At 41.2% G+C, this 19,079-nt stretch overlaps 1 protein-coding gene across 1 annotated transcript in view; it reads right to left on the reverse strand.

Annotated features, from left to right (window-relative positions):
• The window catches only part of MTMR9 (myotubularin related protein 9), a 721,174-nt gene that overhangs the window by 504,876 nt on the left and 197,219 nt on the right, over positions 1 to 19,079 (reverse strand). The window contains exon 3 of the mRNA XM_044062773.1: positions 4,187 to 4,312. Coding sequence (XP_043918708.1) covers positions 4,187 to 4,312 — 126 coding nt within the window. The remainder of the gene's footprint in view (positions 1 to 4,186; positions 4,313 to 19,079) is intronic.

A 19,079-nucleotide genomic window follows, 5' to 3' on the forward strand; every position in this document is an offset into this window, starting at 1 on the left:
TGTTTTGGGGAACATGATGTACAGTAACTATCAACTTGACAAAGCATCCCTGAAAACTGATCTTGTAATAAACTCATTCCCCACAAGGCAGCTTTTTTGAATTTGTACTCAAATTTCCAATCGGTGTGTCCTAAACATTTAAAAAAAACAAAGTTGTTACCTAACAGGCCAAACAAATGTTCATATCTCTAGAACCATAAGTGGTAGTAGAAAACTGTAAATGGCAAACTATTCAGTACAAAGTAATCTTTACAGTGGTGGCATTTATTTGATTTAATGTTAAACTGAAAGTTATAAGCCACAATAAAAAAGTAAATATTAATTTTCGTAAGGCTGTATAAATAACTTACAATATCTCATTAACCATTCAAGCAGCACAGATATTGCCAGCAGAATTTTCTTTATACAGCCATGAGCTTTTCATATGCCGCTAAGCAGGTCTGTTTGCGTCACTTGATTGTTGAGATACTTAGAAAAATATGAACATTATTACTATACAAATACATGGTTTGCAAATAATATTTCAATATCGCTTTAGCTGCACCAGACAGAGGTCAAATATCAGTACAGTTGTGTTTGCCATCATGCATGCATTATGATGAAATACTCTAATACCTTGTATGTAGCATGATTTTGGAATTAAAGCAAATATGAATGAGCAATATTTAACTCCTAGAGAAGTCAGTAGGATGAAACAGAATCACATTAGGCAGCAATGAATTTCAGGACCTGGGAACCTACATGGAGAACAAGCTGCCCCTTCAATCATCACTGTGTTAGGGGTTGGCATATTGGTTAAAGTGTTTACCTCACACGTAGATGGTGCAAGGTTTGATTCTCACTGAGGAAAACTGGCTAGGCTTGAAATGGCTAACAAGTGCAGCTAGCCTAGTGCTTACCTCTGAACCACGTATCCACTACTGTAGGAAAGTCCTTTTTCATCATGCAGCTTATTAGTAAAGGTATGACATCTACATGTGTTCATTCCACTGTATTTGGCACTTATTAGAATGATCATTGAGAATAATGCTCCCTGCAGTATACACCCGTCCAAACACTTAATGTAATCTGAATGACCACAATGCTTTCTCACCAAGAAAATTCAGGACCTAAATCATAAAAACTGCACTGGTGGTTTGAAAGCCCTGTCCTTCTCGGTATTATACAGACTACTGAGGGGTAATCTCTGTCTTATGTAGAGCCGCAACAGACCATGTAATTTCAAAGTCCAATGGTGGCATGTACTCTCCCACTCAAAAGATCTTAATCTCTTCTGCAACATAAATAGAACATATTGGAGGGACAGGCATGCGTCACAGAGAATGCCATTTTGTCAACTGTTTTCCCCTGCACATAAAGCAAAGTACTTCCCTAACTCTATTCAAACATAATATGGACAAATGGATGAGAATCTGCAAATTCACCCCTGGCTTAGCACCCCTGTCCCTTATCAACAGGGGATAATATATGAATGATCTGCCCTTCTCTGTGTTATTCATACTTAAATTACAAGAATCTTTTTTAAATTTTCATAGGAATGCAGGGATAAGCTTTTAACTATCCTCACAGACCAACAGCCTAGTAAGTACTTATTACTTTACAGACCTATAAGAACTGTCCTTCGCTGCTAGAGAGAGAAAAGACAGGAAGACTGCATTTTTCCCCTTATACCAAAGACTGTCAGCCCTCCAATATTCAAACTACAAATTATTCCCTTTTGACCGACAGGTGATACTGGAAAACCAACAACCAGGCAGCTATCTGTCCACACCAAGTACATCTTTTAACTGCCTTTGAAGGGAAAGCACATACTTACAGCAGAACACTGAAAGACTGAAGCTTTCTTCAACTCATCAGTGAAATTCAGCAGAGGTGTGCATGCTACTGAGATGCAGAAGGTGTTCTGAAATACAGCCAATCAACTAATGAGGCACATGCCTTTATTTTAGCAATGGAAACCTTTGGCCACTAAAATCAGAACCTTTGTTGGTACCATAGCATTAGTCATTTCAACGATAAAAACTGCTGTACAAGAAAGGGTTAGACCAAATGTGGCTTAGTTGGTCAATAAAGCCAGATATTATGATTTACTGTTAAAAAAAAGGCCTCCCCAAAGTGAAACATACTTTTCATGCTTACTTTACAAAATATCTTGGCCTATGAAGAATGCACTGTTCATGTTAAGACCAAGGTCATAGGTCATGTTTTCCAAACCCGGAGAAAACAACTAAACAAGAAAATATCCTAGGTTTAGAACAAACCCTAAACTTAAAAATTAAGTGTTTTCATTTTCTGAGATCCCTGAAAAAAAAAAAAAAAAAAAAAATATATATATATATATATATATATATATATATATATATATATACATACACACACACACACACACAAACACGCACATATATATACATATACATACACACATGCACACACACATACAGACTATCATTTTTGTTGAAGATAGGTAGACTGAAGCACAAAAGGTCGAAAGAAATATGACAAAGTACATTTCATTGAAATCATGCTACACAACATACACACCACAAAAACTTTTTGTGCAGGGGGACAAGCCTCTCTGCACCCCCTTAACTATATACTGTAACTCCACCATTGCACACCAGTAGAGGCAAGAAAAACATAGCACTTTGAATCAGTGCTGGCACACAATCTACAAATCTAGGGGTACAACATGACAGTGGGCATTACAATCCACACAAAATCTTCTAAATTATGCTCCCTAACAACTCCCATGAACAAAAGTGACAGCATAAATATCATGTACATGCTTCTACATCTTTTGAAGAAATGGCTTTTCAGTCAAATGTACTCTCTAATCATTTGTTCAGCCATTTGTGCTTCAGTCAAAGCCACCTTTTACAAAATGATACACACATACATATATATATATATATATATATATATATATTAAAACACACACACACACACACACACACACACACACACACACACACACACACACACACACATACAGAGAGGTAAAAACCTGCAATTACAATAAGCAAAAACATCACACAGCAAAAAATAAATGGTCAGTGTAATACTCAGAATCATGAAAATGCTTTCAGATACAATACAAATCACTATTCCTTCCAACTTCTTAGAAAGATGTAAAAATACAAATTAAACCAGGCCTTCTAAACAAAGGAACACAGCCCAAAGCTAAAAAGTCATGGAATGCTTCTGAATTAGTTACATTTGCATCATACATCACTGACATGACCACTAGAAAGCTGTTCCAGGCAAATCAAGGAAAAGCAGAATGCAGAAATTATTCTGCTCTGAGCCATGTACCAACATTAAAAGGAATAACAGCAAACTAACTGTAGGATTACAGTTCTTATAGTGACTTTTACACTTCTTATCATGGTCATTCTTTTACCGCATTTTAAGGAATGTATTTTGACTCTTATTTCTCATGGTTTTGCCATTTCTATTCATGTTCCTTTTTAAGCTCTTCTCATCCCTCTGAATGCAATTTTGTTCACAGATGGGCATAGTCTCCTGAGAAAACTGCATGAGCACACTACCTTTGCTATTTTCCTTTAGGCTTACAAAGCATGCATATCTGAAGAAAAAAGTACAAAGGCAGCATTAAATACTGAAATAAGTGTCATTCACATGGAAGCATAGCATTCTACAATACCACAACTTTGTTTGTTTGTTTGTGTCTTTCGGCTTTTCCTGGTTAGGGGTCACCACAGCGGAACTCCGGTCCGCTAATGATTGGCAGTTGATTTTTATGTACCGGCTTGCCAGGCCTGACGCACAACCTTCAACGAAGGTATGCCCATTCACGCATGTCTCCACGCAGAAGACGCTCTAGCTGAGAATCGAACCAGACAGCGTCTTACTGTGAGGCATGCAGCTAAAAATAAATTCAGTGAAACAAGGACCCCTAAATATGAACTGAAGTTTTTTTTTTTCACAGCAAATGGGCTACAAAGAACTTAGAAGCACACCTACATATACTGCCAACATCATTTACGCCATATGAAACCAACAAGAAGTACATTTTGGATGTGCTGGAAGTGCTACAGAGAGCAATTTTGCACAACATACAACACTACAGCAGTACTGCTTTCACAAATGTGAATTCTGTCCTGATTTCTAAGCATATGCCACTCTTGTTATTCTAAAACTGCACCATAAATAATAAAATCCTTACCACAGAGTTCAGTAGTGCAAACTCCTGTTCTGGGAGAAAGGAATGCCATCCTTCTTCAATCACCTCAAACATGGGTCGGTAAAAGAAGGGGTACATTAAAGTAACTGAGTCAAGTGAGGATAAGGCCTACATGGGAAAAAGCAATACAGCAATTGTTACAAATGGAGGCACACAAGTTCTGTTCCCTGCAACATAGGTTTGACAACTAAATTTTTTTCTCCTAACACAAATTTTCTCTTATCCTTGAAAACAGCAGTCAAGAGGCATTAAATCTTTGTAAAGTACCCTACCCAGCAGAGGAATCACCACTCAAAACTGTGTAAATAATGGACATTCTTAACTAATATGTTCTGAATATAACAGTTACAGCTTTATGCTCTCTAAACAAGCATTTCAAAGAAAAGTAATTTATTCCCTTACTGTATCAGCTAATCTATGAAGGGATTCTCCTTGACATGTCCTGTGGTTGGATTATCACCTTGACCAAACACAAATCAGCATATTCCTGGAAAACCCCATGCTTAAGCATGACTTCGCTCAGTGAAGGGACATACCATGATCTCACTTGCTTGCTATTTGAAGTAATATAGCCACTACATTCACTATTTCACACAAACCAAAGATGGGTCTGGAGAGTTTCTCCCCGGGCCTCTGCTGAAAATAGGCTCTATCCTAGTTGGACATTCTCGGTAAACAAATGTTAATTCAAATAAAATAAAAAGCCCTAACAAGCATACTTCTTTCAAATCTTAGAAAAAACACACCAAAGACTTCACACCAGCACTACCAACAAGTAATATCTAAGCATACACATGTCCATCTTATAGGTGACACTAGATGGAGTGGCTATATACAAGCAGAGAGAGAGAATGGAAATGTATCCGTGACCCATCAAGGATGATTCACTCATAGATCAAGCAATATGGTAAGTGCATCTTTTTTACATCTAAAGTGCAACTGTGTAAGAGCTTACCATAACTGTAGATGTCCAAATAGATGGCTAAGCATGGGCTAAACTCTTGGCTAGGCTTATGAGGGTATCAGGGCCAATAGCCTAGTAACTTCCTATGATCCAATGATCACTGTAACAGTATTGCCATATAGAAGTATCCTACTAAAAACTATACAACTGGCCAGTACACCAACGTTTTGGTATCTTCCTCTTGCACCATAGTCCATTGTATAGCCCAGGAACAAAAATCCTTGCCGGTACCTATTGGATGTATGGGGTGCAAAGTGCCTCAGTACTTTCTTGCCCCAGACAAACAGAATGAGGCAAAAAAGAAAAGAAACAGACATGTCAGCAAAGGGGGGAAGGGAGGTACAGGAATCCGCTCCACCTCAGCCAATAAAAAAGCAAATAAAAAAGGAGGCTGGGAGCAAATACTGCAACAATGAACTATTCAGACACCTACTGTTATTAAGTTCTTACACAACTGTGCTATGTCCTTCATTTGATCATTCTTGCACTACTGCTAACATATAGTAAGATTCTCAAAGTTTTTAGGGTACCCGGGAGGAAAACTGAGGCAAAGAACTGCAGTCTAGCATCCTTTGGAGGATAGCTCTAGCAAACATAGCTCTGCAAAAGGCATCAATTTTGTAATTTTTTTTTTTTTTTATTTTGAGTCCAAGCCTTTGGAAAAGGCTTTAGGAGAAGCAACAGTCCCAGAGGAATGAACTTTGGCCTCCCATGAAAGGAATAACAAAATGAAAGGGCAAAGAAAATCAATTCAGAGATGCTCTGTTTTGAAAGAGGGTATCTCAACTTACTCTTGATTAGAGATTAAAAACTGATATAATTTTCTATTCTTTGTCCTGTTCAAAAAAAATCTGAGCCATCTATGCACGTCAAGCACATGCAAAATTCTGTGTCCTTATTCTGGGGAATAGGAAAGTAGGAAGGCAAATTAATAGACTGGTTAACAGTTTATTAATGGTCATAAATGCAGGATTTGTCTTAAGTAACCTTGTGAAAAATTAGAAAAAAGAAGCCATAAGAGCTTGCAGTTCTGAAACTATTTTGGCTGAAGATAGTGCTACAAACCAGTCTTCCAAGCACAAACCTTTAAAGTGAAAGAAAGTTCAAAGTGAGAAAGCATTAATTCTTCCAGAATCTATTTTGGATCCCAAAGCAGAGGAATACATTTTTTGAGGTCTAATGCACCAATGTCCTTAGAAACTGTCTGACCTCAAATCATGCAGAGAGAGAGAGCTGGATCCATAGATAAACAGGCAGAGACGGCTAACAGATGCGCTTTTACAGAAGAATATGCCAGCCCACTACTGAGTAGCTCATACAAATAAGAATAGCAGGGGTACCCAGCTGATAAGGGTACGGACCTTCCTTATGGCACCAGATAGAACATGTTTTCCATTTGGAAATACAACCTCTTGTAGCAGGTTTCCTTGCCTTCTGTAATATCTTTAGCAAGTCCTCCAGTAAAAGGAGCCTAGAAGGAATTAAAATCATATCATCCAAACTGTTAGGCATAGTGTTTGTAAGTTTGGATGAAGGAGACAGACTTTCTGTTGTGTGACACAGTCCATCCTGAGGGGTAACTTGTGGCGACTGCTCATGACCAGATGAAAAAGGAGAGGGTGCCAATGTTCTCTGGGCCAAAAAGGGGTCACCAACAGCATATTTGGCTTGTCCTACTTGATTTGAGAAGGACCTTGAAAAATTCCTTTATGCTATTCCCCTGATTCACTTTTCCAAGTAATTGTTAAGGCATCTGTTTTCCAAGCCTCTGAGCATGGAGTCCTGGAACAAAAAAGAAAAGAACAGTCTGAGCTGCCTGTTCCAAGTGCAGGCATCACAGGAAAACTACATCTTGAGAGGTTTCCGGACTGATTTTTTTTTTCAAGTTTATAGTGAAACCTAGATGGAGTTAACAGCCCTTGTAAGACTTAGATCCTGAACTAGGTTAACAGCCTTTGTAAGACTGAGATCCTGAAGTACCTTGTCCTTTGAAATAGCCTGTAGCAGAAAATCATCAATGTAAGGGTATATGTAGATGTCCTGGAGCCGGCAGAAAGATAGGACAGGGGCAAAGTGTTTTTTTAAACACCACGGGCTTCAGAAAGACCAAAGGGCAAAACAGAAAACTGAAAGTGAAAGTGTAAGGCACAGAACTTTAAGATTCTTCTCTGATCTGGATGAATGAAAACGTGAAGGTAAGCATCCTTGAGGTCCAGGGTCACCAGGGCAGCTTGAAGAAAGTCTTTGCTTTTAATGATCATAAGAGTTAATATCATGAGTTTTGGTGCAGCCAAAAAAGTATTCAGTAATGATCCACAACAGATCTCCATGTTCCCTCCCTTTTCCAGAGATAGAACATCTTTATCTCCTGTTGCTGTGAAATTAATTCCATTGATATTTGCTGATACAGTTCCACCCACACTGAACCAAACAGATGGTTTTGGTTTAGGGGTACTTGAGGGATTTCAGAAGGAGATGGAGGAAGGTTCCAAGATAGTTTGCAGGGTTTCTCTATGATGTTGGGAACCCATTTGTCTAATGTTATCAGTTTTCAAAAGAAAAACGATTGGAAGAGTTATTTTGAAAATGTTTGAAGGGATTGGCAGATGTGGATGGGGTGGAGGAGTAGACAAACACATAGTAAAGGTTTGTTCCCTTTAGTTCCTTTGAAATCTGATTTGGGTTTGTCTTGGAATTTCTTTTTTGAAAATCTTTTGTCCTTTTGTTGGGATTTTTGGTCCTTATAAAAGGATGGTCATGCTTGCAGGAATAGTTCCTTTGGAATTTAGGAACTGCAGAGAAAATTCTGTTTAGGGTCTTGCATAATCTTTTCTCTTTCATAAAAGCAATGTCTTTCGGCTTTTCCCAGATAGGGGTGTCACACTGCCAGCCCAGCTAGCTGGAGTTTTGTAAATAATCTTGTGATTTGTGAATATCAGCATGATTCATATGCTCGTCTTACAAATGTAAGAGAAAGTACAGTTGTGTACACTTACCATAAATGTAGATGTCCGAGCGTATTCACTGTTGCAGTCATCACACTTGGGTTTATCTGCCTGCAGGTAGCCCTCAGTTGACCGAATACCAGAGTCTTGGGATTTCTGCATCAGATGCTGTCGCCTCTTCCATGACGTTAGGTCGTCAGGGGTACAAAATATGCAGCCGACGCCATTACATCAGTTTTTCTTGCCCCAGATGTCAGGAGCCCCCAAAATAGGAAGCAATTACATGGTGTGGAACACCTCCAGTAAAAAATAAATACCATTACCATAAGATATGGCCAAAAAGAGGATAGGTAGAAAGTATAGAAAAGTCAGGGAGCTGGAGGGATGGTAACCAGGACTGCAACAGTGAATACACTCGAACATCTACATTTATGGTAAGTGTACACAACTGTACTATGTTCTTTGTGTTTTACTGTTGCTGTCATCACACTTGAGTTGATTCCCAAAACTGAGGAAGGGTGGAGGCAGTCAAAAAGTATTAGGGCTGGCTAGCAGGCCTTGTAAGACTGCTGTGGCAAATCCAGCTATGGATTTAGAAAGGATAGGTAACTGGTAATGCTTGGTGAAGGTGTGTACAGAACTCCAGGTTGCAGCTTCCAGGATGTCCCTGGTAGGGACTCCCCTGAGAAATGCTGTAGAGGTTGAGGTAGCCCTAGTGGAATGCGTTCTGATCCCCTGTGGGTAGGTTTTCCATGGTGTTTGTAGCAAAAATGGGTGCAGTGTGCTATCCATTTGGAAATGGTTTGCTTTGAAATGGCCTTGCCCTCTGCCCCTGTAGCAAAGCTGACTAGCAGCTGATCAGATTTTCTGAAAGGTTTAGTTCTGTCAAGGTAGAGCCTGAGCTGTCTGTGCACGTCCAAGGACTGCAGGATCCTTTCCCCTTTATTCTGAGGATCAGGGAAAAAGGTTTGTAAATGGATGGATTGGTTTAAAGCCACACTGGATACAACCTTGGGCATAAATGATGGGTTAGTCCTGAGGGAAAACCGGTCAGCATGGAAAATAATGAAGGGTTCCACAGCCATTAATGCCTGCAACTCAGACACTCTTCTTGCTGAAGTGATGGCTAGAAGTAGTAAGGCTGTTTTCCAAGAGAGTAATTTTAACTCTGCTGCAGCAGCAATCTGAAAAAGGAAAAGCATGAGCTTCTCTAGTACAAAGTTATGGTCCTAGACGGGGGGGGCTCTCCTCGGAGGTCTTAAATTGTTAGCTCCTCTCAGGAACTGTTTGATGAGAGGGTGAGAAAAGAGAGGTGGCTCAATATTGTAATGAGCTGAGATGGCAGAGGCATGAATCTTAATTGATGAGGATAGGCCTTTGTGGAGCAGCTCTGCTAGTTAATCTAGGATTTGAGGTAAGGTGGGCATGGCTGTGTCCTTTCCTTGAGACAGGCTCCAAGAACAATATCCTTTCCACTTTTCTGAATAGGATTTCCTAGTACTAGGCCTTCTGGCCTCAAGGAAGGCATCCAGCACTTGTTTGCTGGGGGTTGCTGGTGGTGTATTCAGGGGATAAGCCAGGCTGCAAGGTGCAGGGTTTGCAGCTGTGGATGCAAAATCAGTCCCTCCTGCTGGGACAGCAGGGAGGGGGGTCTGATGTAGGTGCTAGGGTGGCATTGCTGCCAGACTGCATAGGAGTGGGTACCAGTGCTGGCGTGGCCAGTCTGGGGCCATAAGGATTATCTTTGGTCTGTCTTGTTTGATCTTGAGTAGTACTTTTGAGAGGAGGGGCAGTGGGGGAAAGGCATAAATTGAGAGGATTTCCCATGTAAAGGATAGGGCATCCACTTTCCACGCTTGGCTGTGAGGATTTCTGGTGCAAAATTTGCTCAATCGATGGTTTTGGGGGGAGTCAAAGAGGTCCACCTCTGGTGTCCCCCACCTGTGGATTAGAAGTATGAATGAGTTGGGTTCCAGTTTCCACTCGTGTGGGTCCAGTAGATTTCTGCTTAAGTCATCTGCCAGTGAATTTTGTTTGCCTGGCAGGAATTGAGCTTGCAGGTGCACTTGGTTGCTCAAGACTGTGTTCCACTGGGCCATGGCTAACCTGCAGAGTGGGTAGGAATGAGTCCCCCCACTTGTTTATGTACCACATAACTGTGGTGTTGGCTGTCTATCAGGAGTTGTGCTGGAAGGAAGGTATTTAGGCTGTCGGAGCATTCTGTACAGCTAACATTTCTTTTTGATTGATATGCAGGGGAATTTTCCGAGGGCTCCATTTGCCTGCCATGTGAGCCCCCATGCATAGCCTGATGCATCTGTTGCCACGGTTTGAGCGGTGAGTGGTTGAGTGAAGGGAAGTCCCTTGTTGTGGTTGCATGCCTCTGCCTACCAAAGGAACTCTGCCCTTAGACAAGGAATGATAGGAATCAGTGTTTCCAGGTCCTGAGAATGTTGACACCAGAAATTTTTTAAGTACCATTGAAGTTTCCTCATATGCAGTCTTGCATATGGAATTAGTAGAATGCACGAGGCCATGAATCCTAGGGCTTGCAGTATTTTTCTTGCAGACAGCTGGGTTTTGGTGGCCTTTAGTTTGAAGTAGTTTGTCAAATAAACCTGTTTTTCTGGAGTGAGGAATGCCATCTGGGAAGTTGTGCTCAACCTTGCTCCCAGGAATACAATCTTTTGGCTGAGCACCAGTTGTGATTTCTTTTCGTTGATGGTGTACCCCAGAGATGTTAGAAGTCTCCTTACAAATGCCAGGTGCTGAAGTAGCAAGTCCTGACTGTCCACCTGAATCAGGCAATCGTCCAAGTATGGGTAAATTTGAATATTTATCTGCCTGCAGTATGCAATGGCTGGAGCCAGGCACTTTGTGAATATCCTGAGCGCAGTAGATAAACCAAAGGGAAGTGCAGAGAACTGATAGTGCATAGAGCCTGCCCTGAAACGTAGAAATTTCCTGTAAGATTCACTTATGGTTATGTGGAGATAACCTTCTTTTAAGTCTAGGGTGACTAGCCAGGCGTCCTTGCCTAGCATAGGAAGAAGCTGTTGCAGTGTAAGCAATCTGAATTTTGGGACCACCAGGAAGGTGTTGAGAATCGACAGATCCAAGATAGGGCGCCAAAAGCTCTCTTTTCTGGGCACCAGGAACAGTCTGGAGTAGAAACCCTGTCCCCTTTGCTCTACTGGAACAGACTGTATAGCCCTGATACTGAGAAGAGAAAGTACTTGCTTTTGAGCCTCTGCCCACTGGTGTGGAGGAAGGTCTGGCAACTCGCTTGGGGTTAGCAGTGAATGGAAGTAAAATCTGTATCCCTGGGATACAATGTTTAGGACCCATCGGTCCTGGGTAATGGACATCCAGTTTTTTGCATGGAGGGCAAGTTTTCCTCCTAGGGGTGCAAGTACTTGGGCATGGCTGGGAAGGATGACAGACAAGTCATTGTGAACTTTTTCCATAAGGGGGTGGCTTACCACTCCGTTTTTGAAGTGAGAGCACTCCATTGTTTAGATCTCTGCATACCCTGAGACTGTAGTCTTGGTGGTCTGTTGCCCCTGGGTTTTGGCTGAGAAGGCTTGGGAGGGATTGGAAAGGACCAGTTTTTAGAAGGCCAATGCCTACTGAATCTAAGTGGCTGCACCTGTAAGAAAACTTTAACAGTTTGCATAGATTTAGCTTTTTCCTCCATCTTTTTAAGAACTTCTTCTGCTTTTGTGCCAAACAAATGTTCCTGGTTTAATGTATCATGTGGTAATTTTGCTTTGACATAGTCTGGCAAGATTTGTTCCTTCAGCCAAGCATGCCTTCTCAGTACAGACCCAGTGACAGCAGCCCTGCAAGATGCTTCTAAGGCATCAAAACCACACTGCAAATTATGTTTACTAACTTGGTTTGCACAATGCATTAACTCTTGTAAATCTTTATTTTCTGTACAATCTGGAAGCAACAACATTTTTTGTTTAATTAGTTCCATAACATGCTGCTGGTACTTCAACATGTGAAACTGGCAATTCAAAGCCCTGATGGCAAGAGTCGCAGAGGTATATACCTTCTTACCCCATCTGTCTAAAGCTCTAGAATCCCTGTCCGAAGGGGTAGGGTTTTTGGCTGTAGTAGCCTTAATGCCTTTAGGCCACTGGGAAATGGTCTCTGGATCCACAGTGGGATTCTTAAAGAGAAATTTGAGAGAGTCAGGTACTCTGTAGTACCTGTCAGGCTGTCTAGGAGCTGGTGGCAAAGTATCAGGAGTAAGACTGGATTCCATGAAGAATGCATCTACAATATCCAGGACAGGGGGTATAGCTAGAGGCCTGTGCTGAGGCAAGTCTAAAAATTCTCAGAGTCTCTTTTTGGACTGAGGGTAGTCCTGGCATTCCTAGTGGAAATGCTCTCTTAAGGTATGCAAAGTTTCTCCAAAAGAAAAGTCCTCTGGAGGGGAGACAGAAGGAATGGAATCCTCTACATCTGAATCCTCATAGGTAGATAAGGGTATGTCCTGATAATCAGGGGGATCAGAGTCATCAAATTCATGGTCTGTAGAATCAGAAGGAAAATCAATTATTTGTCTTTTAGTGGGGGAAGGCTGGCTTCCCCTAATTAAAGTTATAAGGTCTTCAGCCATTCTAAGCATTTATTTATAGCATGGGAGCTTGAGCATGCACTTTGGTCGTCGATTTTCTGGGTGCAGTGAGAACTCTTAAGCCTGAGAAACTTGGTAGTTGTAGTCAAAATCGAAGTTGTCGGTTTAATACGAACATCGGAAGGTTGGAATACACCCTCAGAAGCCAGTGCCTGCACAACGGCTCCGGACCCATCCAAGGTAGAGGCATCCACAGGTTCCATAGTCGAAGCATCTCGCAGCATACTGGACTTTGAATGCGTCTCAGCAGAGGCCTGCGAATCTGTAGAAGCAGGTATCTGGGGCTGCAAAGGCACCTCACTGAGTACCGGCGGACTGGTGACTAGCTTAATGGAAGCGTCGTCGGCAGTTTTGGACATATGCAGTCAGTCTCTGTCTTTATCCTTACTTTTTTTGAAAGATCGGTAGTTGGATAGCTTATCGAAGCCATTTCGGAATACAGAGAATGAAAGCGAAAGAATTTAGTGACAGAGATAGCCCGATGATGAATAGTTTGGGCATTAAACAAGGCACAAAACTGACAGCGAGGAACGTCATGGTCTGGGCCTAAACAGGTGACGCAGTAAGAATGAAAATCTCTGCGAGGTATTTACTTTCCACATGCAAGACAATTGTTAACTTTTTCTGACATCATTAGAGCAAGAAAAAAAGGTTCCCCAACAGGGTACTTAGCTTTAGAAGACTTCAGGTTTGAAACTCGAAAAACAAAAATTTCAGGTAGTGGCCGACCAGCACTTGCATACTGCTTCTGGCTCCCACACGGCAATGGTGTCGGCTGCATGTTTTATACCTCTGATGACCTGACATCATGGAAGAGGCGACAGCATCCAGCGCAGAAATCCCAAGACTCTTGTATTCAAGCTGACTGAGGGCTGCCTGCAGGCAGATAACCCAAGGGTGCTGACTGCAACAGTGAAACACAAAGAACATCTATATGTTATGTGCATATTAAACTGCTGATACATAAGTATGTGTTGAACATGGTTTGTACAATACTCAACTTCAAAAATGTAACCACAGCATGCCCTGCTGGCTTAGAATACAATGTATAGAAACTATTGTAGTTGTGTGACTTTATAGATTTTTAACCGTAGAAACTAGAACATACAGAGTTAACTTACAAAACTTCAAGGAAATAAGCTGAAATTAAATTGTTTTCCAATTGTGCTATAAAAGGTATCTCTCAGTTTCAGTGTAGCAGACACGATGGCTAGAGCTAGAAGTTTTTGTATTGTGTTAGAAGAGAAGTAATTACTAGGTTTGAGATGCAGAAGTGCTTTATTGCTTTAGGACTTCCTAGCAGCTGCACAACTCTGAGCAAACATCTGAGAGATATGCATTTCTCACACAGAGGTGTTAAATTCTGTTAGTAGTTTCTGACAAAAGGGGTTTAGCTTGGGAACTAAAGTCAGGTGGCAAAAAGTGAGGTCATCCAAGCTAACCCAGCAGTAATATTTGATATTAATTTAAGAACTCTCAGAGAGAGACTGTGCATTTTGTACTTTGTCTTTGACCTAACAAGAACATCCCCTCATCATCACATGTGCACTTGCCTTGCTGTAAGTAAATTTCTAAGGTGTAGTGACTCTTTTAGATATAGTTAGGGATATAGTAAACATTACTTTAGATGTTTTCTGTATTTATACTTTGTCTTTGACCTAACAAGAACATCCACTCATCATCACATGTGCACTTGCCTTGCTGTAAGTAAATTTCTAGGGTGTAGTGACTCTTTTAGATATAGTTAGGGATATAGTAAACATTACTTTAGATGTTTTCTGTATTTATCTGAGACTATCCTGCAATGTTGTTTTAAATACTTCCTAGATTTTGAACTCTGAAGTTACTGTGTTGAGTTACTGAATACTGTCTTGTTCTTTTTTTATTAAATATATTAAAACCTATCTTTGTGACTGATATTTGTGAGTCATATTTAAGCTCTCAGAATACTTGCATATGTAGTTGGTGACACTGTACAGGCCACTCCTAAAATAGCCTTGCTCTTGGTCAGACTACCATTTGGATTAATAGTAACACTACACAGTAAGATTGGACACCCTTTGGTAAGGGCCTTAAGTAGCTAATAAGTAGTGGCTGGTGGCAGCTGAAACTACCTTAAAGAGGGTGCTGGAGGTCTTAGCTTAGACACTCAGCTGACATCTCAACTCTATAGATGTGCCAGTGGGGAGTCTTATTGGGGATCTGGAGAAAAACGGAGAAACCAGCCCCAGACTGACTGTGAACTCTGTGTGCTCTTAAGGGAACTTGTAATTTACTGTGCGTGTACTTGTCATCTCCCATTGTGTACATCCTCCACTGTTGCCAATGGTGAGGAGTGAGGCTCCTTGATTACTGGGCCAGTGCAGGGGTGTCGGCACACACACACACCTACCTTCATGTCTTTAAAACTCACTTGACTGCAGGGAGAACATGCACACTCCGCACAGAAGGTGCTCCAACCGAAATTCGAACCAGAGAACCTCTTGCTGTGAGGCGACGTTAACTGCTGCACCACTACAGATGTTTGTTTGTTACCCTTCTTTTTAGTGTATCCCACAGTGTTTTAAGCAGTTTTTGGTAAAAGAAGAAGCTAGAGTTTTTCTATTTCATAAACTGGTGGCTTTATCAAATTAAACAAATCCAAAATAATTTTAAATTAAACTGATGCAACCCAATACAAGAAATTAAGTACAGGTGTGTAAGTTGAACTTACCTTAACAGTAGATGTTTAAATGATCACTGCTATAGTAGCCTTAGTTAGATGGGTTATATCCTGACAAGGATATAACAGCCAGCAAAATTTCCAAAATTTCAGGACACCTTCCATGCACTCCAACTCTCAAGCAGCTCTATCTGAGTTTACTAAAAGACAATTTTGGACACAAAGACCTTCACAGCTTTCCTGCCAGCACAGAAAAGAGGCTAAGCCCTGAAAGGAAAATGCTAGGGCAAAAAAAAATAAAAATGTCCACACAATGGCATAAAGCATACCAAGAAACAAGACTGATGGGGGGAGGACACAGCTATTATACCAGTGATCATTTGAACCATCTGGTGTTTTGGTAAGTTCAACTTACACAAACTATATTATGTTTATCATACTGATCACTGATGCAGTAGCTTTAGCTGCATGGGTAGATAATCTAAGCTAACTACACTTCGGAGTTGAAAAGAGAAGTGTCCAGGAGCCCCTGGAGAATTGTCCTAGCAAAATATGATCTGGACTTAAAAGGAATGAAGTTTATAGTGCTTTGTAAATGTATGTACAGAGAACCAACTTGCAACTTCTAAATTATTTCTAGAATCCAACCCTTTCCAAAAAGCTATAGATGAAGCCAAGGCCCTACTAGAGTGGGAATTGACCATGACTGGAATACCTCAGACACCCACTGTGAAATTTTATATATATCCAAGGTATGAAGTATCCTCTCTCTTTCATTTCCGGTTCAAGAAAGAAAACTGGGAGAGGGATAGTTTGGCTTACAGTAAACATGGATACCACTTTAGGCATAAAAGAAAGATTAGTTCTCAAACATGCCCTGTCCCTATGGAAAATGAGACAGAGTTGACTCACTATAAGAGCTTCCGGCTCAAAATACTTTTCTTGCAATAGTCAGAGTAATCAGCAAAACTGTATTCTATTAGCCATATAAGCAGTCAGCCAGATTAGCTGTCTCAGATGGAGCAAGTGTTAACTTCTCTAACACAAAATTAAGATCCTATGTAGGGACCACCAATTTACTTAGAGGCCTCTTATGTAAAACCCCTTTAAAGAACATTTTGACAAGAGACTGCACCAAAAAAAAAGGAGGAATCCACATGCTGAAATGGCTGATAAAGGAACTTTGACAGAGGAATAAGAAAGGACATAGGATTGTAACTCAGACAAATATCGTAAAACCAGAGAACAACTATCCCTGAATGGGTGCTGGTTATGTTGGAACCAACTAGAAAGCTTTTTTCCATTTGCCAGCACATGATTTTCTTGTAGTAGGCTTTCTTACCTCCATTAGTACCTACTGCTCATACTCCGTAAACAGCTGCTTAAAAGGAATTAAGACCCTATCATCCACATCAAATGCTCCTGTTCTTGTCTGGGTAGATCCAGCCTGTGAGGAAGGCTGTGGTAATTGCCTCAGGCCATTTCCAAAGAAAGGGACAATCATGGTTGCCTAGACCAGAAGGAAGCCACCACAGTCATCTTGGGGGTGTCCCTCTGAATCTTCAGAAGTACCCTGGATATTGGTAGAAAAGTATACAGGAACAGTAGTCCAAGGAACAGAAAAGCCATCTGTCTTCCAGGCCTTCTTGCATGGAGTTCTGGAACACAATCTTGCCAGTTGATTTTTCAGCTAGAAGACAGACATCTACTTAAGGAACTCCCCACAGATGTATCAAATCTTGGAATTTGGAACCCTCTGATCTAGTCTCCATTTGTGAGGGTCTGCCCTGGTTCTGCTCAGCTTGTTTCCCAAATAATGTTTACTGTAACAGAATGTAGGATGCCTACAGAGTGAGATTGCGCTGTGAAGCTATACCCTAACCTAACACGGCTAGTCTGCAAATGGGGTACGCCCTGGTTCCCCCCTTGCTTGTTGACGTACTACACAACTGTGGTATTGTCTGTAACCACTTCAACAGGTCCAAGGGACCAAAGACCGTTTAAAATGTTGACTGTCTTGATTGGGGAAAACATCTCCTTAATATCTACGTGCTTGTATCTGTCCCTGGTGACCCACACTCCTGCACTTTTATCCCTCCTGAAACTGCTCCCTAAGCAAAGTGCGAAGCTTTTGTGGTGACTGACTACTTTGGAGCAAGGAGGGAGATAGGGGGACTTGGACTTAAACGCATCTGCTGTCTCCTCAAAAAGATTATTCTTCTGACAAACCCTGGGACCAAAGTGATTTCTGATACCACTGTATCTTTCTCATGTGAAGTCTTGCCAGAGGTTTCATGGGAATCATAGATGTTATGAGACCCAAAATCCTGAGGTACTCCCTTGCAGTGACTGAAGTCTGAGTGGAAAACCTTAGAAAAAGATCTAAATAAAGATCTGTTTTTTCTTCCTGTGGAAGGAAAGCTCTTTGAATCGAGGTGTCTAGTTGACATCCCAATCCTGTGTCAGGGAGTCAAGAAAGACTTTTGAATGTTCTCTTGGAATCCCAGTTTGTGTAAGAAGTCTCTCAGAGAGACGCAGAGATATTCCTGACACTTGGAAAAAGACTGCAAAGATAAGCAAGTCAACTAAATACAGAAAATGTGGATTCCTTGCAGCCAGCACTGAGCTATAACTCCAGCAAGACACTTTGTGAACACTCCTGTTGAAGTGGATAGTCCAAAGAATAAGAGTAAGGCGGAGAACTGATAATGCAATCTAGATACGCAAAACATTAAGAAATGTCTGAAGTCTGAATGAACAGGGATGTGATGATCAGCATCTTTTAAGTCTAGTGTTACCAAGAAACTTGAAAGAGGAAAATGAGGTAACAGGTTGTGAAGTGTCATAATTGTGAATTTGAGCGCTATCACAAGCAGGTTTAGAAAAAGAAAATACAGTTGTGTACCTACCATAAATGTAGAGTGTATTCACTGTTGCAGTCATTACACTTGGGTTATCCTGCTGGCAGGCTACCCGCAATTGGCCCGAATTCCAAAGTCTAGGTCCGGCTTCGGTTGCTGTCGCCTCTTCCCTGACGTCAGTGCGCCAGCGGTATAAAAGATGCAGCCGACGCAATTTTCTTCAGTTTTTCTTGCCCCAGATGTCAGGTGCCCTCAAATTGGTAGGCTGCAAATTATGCCAATAAGTATGCATGCACAAAAATAAACATTTCCTTCATCTACAAGCAAATACACCACATAGGTTGTATAGGATAGAGAAGTACAGATAAGTTCCAGCAAATAAAAGGGGGATGGTGGGTGGGTAACCTGGACTGCAACAGTGAATACACTCTAACATCTACATTTTATGGTAGGTACACAACTGTACTATGTTCATAGTGTTTCACTGTTGCAGTCATTACACTTGGGTTGAATCCCAAAGCTGAGGTTGGGTGGCTGGGTCTAAATAGGATTAGGAGAGGCTATAAGGCCCTGCAGAACTGCAGTGGCAAAGCCTGCTCTAGATTTACAGTAGAGAGGTAAGTGGTAGTGCTTGGTAAAAGTGTGCACTGAACTCCAAGTTGCAGCCTCTAAAATGTCTTTGGTTGGTACTCCTCTGAGGAAGGCTGCTGAAGTGGCTGCTGCTCTGGTTGAGTGTGGCCTAATGCCCTTAGGCACTGATTTGCCATGTTGTGAATAGCAGAAACAAATGCAGTG

Source organism: Protopterus annectens, chromosome 2.part1, assembly GCF_019279795.1.
Source record: "Protopterus annectens isolate FY-2018-M chromosome 2.part1, PAN1.0, whole genome shotgun sequence".
NCBI lineage: Eukaryota > Metazoa > Chordata > Ceratodontiformes > Protopteridae > Protopterus > Protopterus annectens.